This window comes from Canis aureus, chromosome 15 (assembly GCF_053574225.1).
Source record: "Canis aureus isolate CA01 chromosome 15, VMU_Caureus_v.1.0, whole genome shotgun sequence".
Classification (NCBI taxonomy): domain Eukaryota; kingdom Metazoa; phylum Chordata; class Mammalia; order Carnivora; family Canidae; genus Canis; species Canis aureus.
Window position 1 is genome coordinate 59342774 of NC_135625.1, and position 6000 is coordinate 59348773.

The 6000-nt window shown below is 57.9% G+C and overlaps 1 protein-coding gene and 1 long non-coding RNA gene across 15 annotated transcripts in view; one reads left to right on the plus strand and one right to left on the minus strand.

The window, feature by feature from the left end:
• Positions 1-1785, minus strand: part of HIPK2 (homeodomain interacting protein kinase 2) — a 193608-nt gene extending 191823 nt beyond the window's left edge. For 11 of the 13 annotated variants that reach the window (XR_013353325.1, XM_077850125.1, XM_077850127.1 and 8 more), the window contains exon 1: positions 1587-1784. Coding sequence is in view for 1 of the 13 variants with exons in the window: in XM_077850125.1 (XP_077706251.1) it covers positions 1587-1605 (19 nt within the window). In the remaining 12 variants the exon portion in view is untranslated. Of the gene's footprint in view, positions 1-1586 lie in introns of all 13 variants that reach the window. The other 2 variants (XM_077850122.1, XM_077850133.1) reach the window with 1 other exon arrangement.
• Positions 1786-2346: 561 nt separating this feature from the next.
• On the plus strand, positions 2347-5774 carry LOC144284938 (uncharacterized). Of its 2 annotated transcripts, none has more exons than XR_013353329.1 (3): positions 2347-2464; positions 4498-4721; positions 4996-5774. It is a non-coding gene; the product is annotated as an uncharacterized LOC144284938 (long non-coding RNA). The 2 variants fall into 2 exon arrangements; XR_013353328.1 differs by lacking the exon at positions 2347-2464 and adding an exon at positions 3605-4411.
• The last annotated feature ends 226 nt before the right edge of the window (positions 5775-6000 follow it).

The following is a 6000-nucleotide window of genomic DNA, read 5'->3' on the forward strand; positions in this document are numbered from 1 at the left end:
TCTAAGAGAGTCTGAAAAAAAATATTTACAGTCCATAGGTTATTTACAGCCTCATTATCCAGGGCCTGACTGGTAACTTTATTCCATCCAGAAACCAAATTCATTTGGAGCCCTGGAACTAATAACAGATTTTCTTTTCAGATAAGTTTTTTTTTTTTTTAATCTGCCTCTTGTAACAGAGATAAAAGTATTAATGCGTTCCCTGTCTCACTCGCCAGCACTGTTCTCGGGATTTATAGAAGGATTAAACCCTCCTCTCCCCGCCCCTCCTCTCTACTCCACACAAACCCTTTCCCCTCTCATTTGCTGTTTCGTCCACAGAATATCTGAACAAAACCGAAAGAAAAGCCAGATGGACCGACGCTAAAAAGTATGTAAAGCCTGCTCTTTCAATGATTTCATAAGAAAAACATTTTCACGATGAAATGACTGAAAAACTCGGGCACCCTTTGGTTTAAGATTCCTCCTACTACAAGCACACAAAAACACAGCGAAGTGTAAAAAAAAAAAAAAAAAAAAAAAAAAAACTTAAGTTGATTCTGGTTTGATTTCTGGCTGGAAGCTGACAAGAACTGACTGAAGAGAAACGAAAGAGAGAGAGAGAGAGAGAAAGAGAGAGAGAGGAGGGCAAGGGGAAGTGTATATAGGGCTTTTGCCCTCCCTTCTTTTTCTTTCTTCCTAAAGACAGATCCGAAAAATGACCCCAGGCCAGGTGAAGGTGCCACACGCAGGTCCTGCCCAGGCCGACCGAGGGGAACCTCTCGGCCGCCCCCGCCCCCGCGCCCTCCCTCCCCCCCAACCCGACCCGAAAACCTAAACTACATTTTCCCTTACACACGCTAATGCGGGGAGATTTTAGCCAATTTCATTGTTCTGCCTGTGGGTCTGAGATGGACTTTTCCCTCCGTACCCTCCTCTCATCACCTAGCCCCATACATTCCGATTCCATAGACACCCCCCAAATAAATAAATAAATAAATAAATAAATAAATAAATAAATAAATAAATAAATAAAATCAGAGGCTCGCGGAGAATAAAGGAGCGTGGGGAGGGACCGGAGGGGAGCCGGGGACAGGGTAGAAGGATCACCCTAAAGGTGAATTTTCTGGGGGGGGGAGGGGGAGGAGGGGGAGGAGGGGGAGCAGGAGCAGAGCTAAACCGCATCACCTTTATTTATGCCAAATAAATGAAAAGCACCGTCACGGGTCTGTGCCCCCCCAGGCGCCCCCTCCCAGTTTCTTTTCTTCGGGCAGCAGCCCACCCTCGCGCCCCCCACCCCTGCACCACCGCCGCCTCTCCCCTCCACCCTGGAAATAAGATCCTGCCGGATTCCGGCTCGCGGCCGCGCCGTGGGCAGCGGCGGGGGCGGCGGGGGCGGCGGGGGCGGCGGGAGGGGAGGGGAGGGGAGGGGAGGGGCTGGCGGGGGCCGGGGCCGGGGCCGCGGCCGGGGGCAGCCCGGGGAGGGGCGCCGGGGGGCTGCGGGCCGGGGGCTGCCCGGCGAGGGGCCGCGGGCAGAACAAAGCTGCGGGGGCCGCGGCGGCCGGCGGCGCTGGGCGAGCGGGGTCGGCGGCCCGGGCGCCCCTTACCTTCGTACACGGGGGCCATCGGGGCCGGGGTGTCCGCGATTCATGGCAACGGAGAAGGGAACGCGGCGCGCGAGCTCGGCCCCCCCAGCCTCAGTCGGAATCTGCCATCTTGAGCCTGTGTCTCCGCTCTCGGCGCAGCCGGGGCCGCCAGCGCCCGCATCACCGCCTCACTTGGCCGGCGCCGGGGGAGGGGGCCGGGCGCCGCCGCCGCCGCCGCCGCCGCTGCCGCCGCCGCCGCCGCCGCCGCCGCCGCCGCCGCGGTCGGGCCCTGCGCGGGGGCTCCGGGCGGCCGGGCGGGCGCAGCGGCCGAGGCCGAGGGGCCGGGCGGCCGCGGCCCCCGAGCGGGTCCGCGGGGGGGCGGGAGCCGGGGCGGGCAGCGCGCGGCCAGTGCCCGGCCGGAGCTCAGCTCAGCATGGCTGTGCGCGGGGGCTTCGGCAAAAGTTGCACGGGAGGCGGAGGAGGGGCGGGCGGAGCCGGGAGGAGGGGCGGGGGCGGGGGGCGGGGGCGGGGGCGGCGGGCCGAGCGCGAGCGAGCGAGCGAGCCGCGGAGCGCGGAGTCCGCGCGCAATCGAGCGCCGATGGCACGGATGCGAGGCGGGGAAGGCCGAGCGCAGGGCAGGCGCGGCGGGGGGGCGGGGGGGCGGGGCCCGCGGGCGAGGTGCGCGCGGGGCCGTCCCGGCCGCGGACAGGGGCGCGGACAGAAGTTTGTGCGCGCGCGGGCGGGGCGGGGCGGGGCGGGCGGGGCGCCGGGGCGGGGGGCGCGGCCGGCGGGCAGGGTCGGCCGCCTCGCCCGCAGCTAGGGGTGCGGTGAACCGAGGGGCGAGCGGGCGCTCGCCGCCTCCTCCGCGGAGCAGCTTCGGAGACCCCTTGAGGTCGGAGGTGCGGCGCCGCTGGGGGCCGGAGCCCTGCGGGAACCTGCGCTGCCGCCGCGCTCTCGCCGCGCAGCCCCGCCCGGGGCTCCAACCAGACGGCCTCCGGACTCTCCTTCCCCCGCCTCCCAGCCCGGAGCCCCCCCCCCCCGGTCCACCCCCCCTCGGGTTCACCCCCCCCCCCGGGCTCACCCCCCCCCCGGGTTCACCCCCCCTCGGGTTCACCCCCCCCCCCGGGCTCACACCACCCCCCCCCCGGGCTCACCCCCCTCCGGGTTCACCCCCCCCCCGGGCTCACCGCCCCCCCCCGGGCTCACCCCCCCCCCCGGGTTCACCCCCCCTCCTCGGGTTCACCCCCCCCCCGGGCTCACCCCCCCCCCCCGGGCTCACCCCCCTCCGGGTTCACCCCCCCCCGGGCTCACCGCCCCCCCGGGCTCACCCCCCTCGGGTTCACCCCCCCTCGGGTTCACCCCCCCCCCCGGGCTCACCCCCCCCCCCCGGGCTCACCCCCCTCCGGGTTCACCCCCCCCCCCGGGCTCACCCCCCTCCCTCCGGGCTCACCCCCCCCTGGGCTCACCCCCCCCCCCCCCCCCCCCCCCCCCGGGTTCACCGCCCCCATGCCCTGCCGTCGCCTCCAACGTAAGAAGACTCCAGTCCACCCCCAGGCAGTGGTTTCGAAGCCGCGGGTCGCGACACAGGAACTGAGCATAGAATTAGTTCAGTGGATGGGGACCACCTTAAAAAAAAAAAAAAGAAAGAAAGAAAGAAATGTCAGGGAATAGACAATATTAGGATCCATTGTCCTCAGCGAGGGTGACTATGGTTTCAGAATCCTTTTGTTTCAGTTATATATATATATATACACACTGGACAACCGTACAGACCATGATGTAAATTGTATTTTCTACTGTGGGTCAAAAGTCAAAAAGAAAGTTTAGAATCTATACCTTGGGGGCGGTAAAGTAACGGATCACTGTAGAACTTTCTTAAAACAAAGTCACGATTTTCTCACTACTTTATATCCTTCACAACCTCCATACCCCTGTGACGCTCCCCCCCCCCACTCCCCGCAGCCCCCTAAAAAAAGACAAGCCCTTCTCGAAACACACCTGGTTTTGTTAGTGGCCCATAGTTCCCCGCCCCCCCCTCCTGTGAGGGTGACCTTTGACTCTGCCATCTTCCTCGCCCCTATATCCAGGGCTACTGCTTCCTACTCCGACTCCAGCCTAATGTTAATTCACATTTGCAGAATCCTAGACCACCCCTTGCTAAAAAGGGCCTCAGACGCCATCTGGGCCAAGCTTCCCTTTTAGAACTGAAAAAGTGAGGCCCATCGAAGCGAAGCCGATTGCCCAGCATTGCACACCATTAAATCTTAAGGTTGCATTTTTTTTCGTGTGTGTGGCTCCCACTTTGGGGTTCTTTGCTTTGCACCATTCAGTCTCCCCTTCCTTTCTATCTAACCTGCTGTCCTTAAGTGGACTCAGTCCAGTCAGCCCTAAGTACCATCACCTCCATAACACACAGTTCTGACGGTGCTAAGCTCCAAGGAGCCAGTGTCTGCTGAAGTACCTAGCTCCTTGGCTTTTTTTTTTTTTTTCTACTTGGCTTTTAATCAACGCAGGCAGGCCCTGAATTACCATTCCCAGTACATGAGTTCAGCAAGTCACTGCCTCTCCAGGGAGACTGGTTTACCCGTGGACTTCCGCCAGCCTTGCCCATCTGAGCCTTTGCTCAAGCAGCTACTTTACCACCAAGGGTGCCTTCTCTATCTTTTCTCTTTAACCAGATTTTCTACCTGGGCCCGACTTGGTTCCTCCACAAAACAGCCAGAGGCAGTGTGAGATTAAGCTAGACCTGGGTTGAGAGCCCAGCTCTTCCACTTCGTAGCTGTGTGAACTTAATCAAATTGCTTAACCTCTCTGAGCTTCAGTTTCTGCATCTGCATCACAGTGAGGTAGCAATGATTACGCTGTTCTTCCCTTGTACCTGTGTCTCTCATGACCTTTGCTGTACAGGTACTCTCTCTCTTCCCCTCTCCAGTGCCACCTACTAGAATTTGCTGCAGTGATGGAAATGTAACCATTTGTGGCTGTTGACCACATGAAACGCAACTAATGTGGCTGAGGAGCTGAATTTTTCATTTTCACAGCCACGTGTGGCTGGTGGCTACCATATTGGATGGTGCAACCCTAAGCTGCGTGGTCAGCAAGGGCAGAAATCACGTTGATCTTGCTTGACATTACATCCCCGGCGATGAGTACGGGGTAGGTACTGCACAAATACCCATGGAGTGATGATAGCCACCACTTGTTGTATGCTCATTGTGTGCACCAAGCACAACACTAAGAACACGGTATGAGTTATTTTGTATGGGGCTCCCCACAGCCCCTGAGGTGGGATTAGATTGGAGATAGAGCTTGTACAGAGTATTGGCAGAGAGTAGAAGCTCAGTAAAAGGTGGTTGTTGTTACTATGAAAAACTCCATGTGACCTATGTAATTGATTGTTGTTTTTTGTCTTGTTTTGTTTTGTTTTTAGAGAGGAAGAGGGGGAGAGGCGGAGAGAGAGGGAAAAAGAGGATCCCAAGCAGGCTCCAAGCCCAGCACAGAGCCCAGTGAGGGGCTTGATCCTTGGCGCCTGAGATCATGACCTGAGCTGAAATCAAGAGCCTGATGCTTAACCGACTGACTCACCCAGGTCCCTAATCTAACTGGTTTTTATCTCTTCTTCCAGGCTTCCAGAACAGTGACTCTCACGCTGTGCTGTCATATGGTGTACCCCACCCTAGATGTCTGACTCCCCTCTCCTGTGGAGGTCGCCTGTCTCCACAACTGGGCTGGGAGCATCTTGGGGCAAAGTCCATGGCGTACTTGTTTGGATGTCCCTCATTCATATTTAGTAACTGCCTCTCACTTTGTCCCATTTGTGTCAAGCTATGAGTGATTCTAGGCAGTAGTACTCCTTGGAATATCCCCTGTCTTCCCAAAATTCATATGTTGAAGTCCTAACCCCTGGTTCCTCACAATTTGACTGTATTTAGAGAGAGGGTCTTGAAAGAGGTAATGCAGTTAAAATGAGATCATTCGAGTAGGCCCTAATCCAATATGCAGACATGTGAGACACGGGGAGAAGGCAGCCATCAGGAAGCCGAGGGCAGAGGCCTTCAAAGAAACCAATCCCACTGACACTTCAATCTCAGACATCTATCCTCCAGGATTGCAAGAAAAATAAATTTTGGTTGTTAAAGGCACACGGTCTGTGGTACTTTGGTATGACAGCCCTAGGAAACTAAGATACCCTCACGGAAGGTGAATTAAAATGAAGAAAGGTCACTTGTGTCACCTGAAAACATCTTGAAGGTGGTCTCCTTTCCCATGTGCCCACCTTGGGCACGGAAAGTGAGTCCTATGAAAGGAAAACAAGATGGAGCCACCTTCTCTTCAGACCACTAGGACTAAACCGGTACCTATGTGATGCCCAACTGCAGCAAAGAACATTCGATTGAGCTAGCACACTTGGTGTCATGTAGGTGGGGAAGTGTTA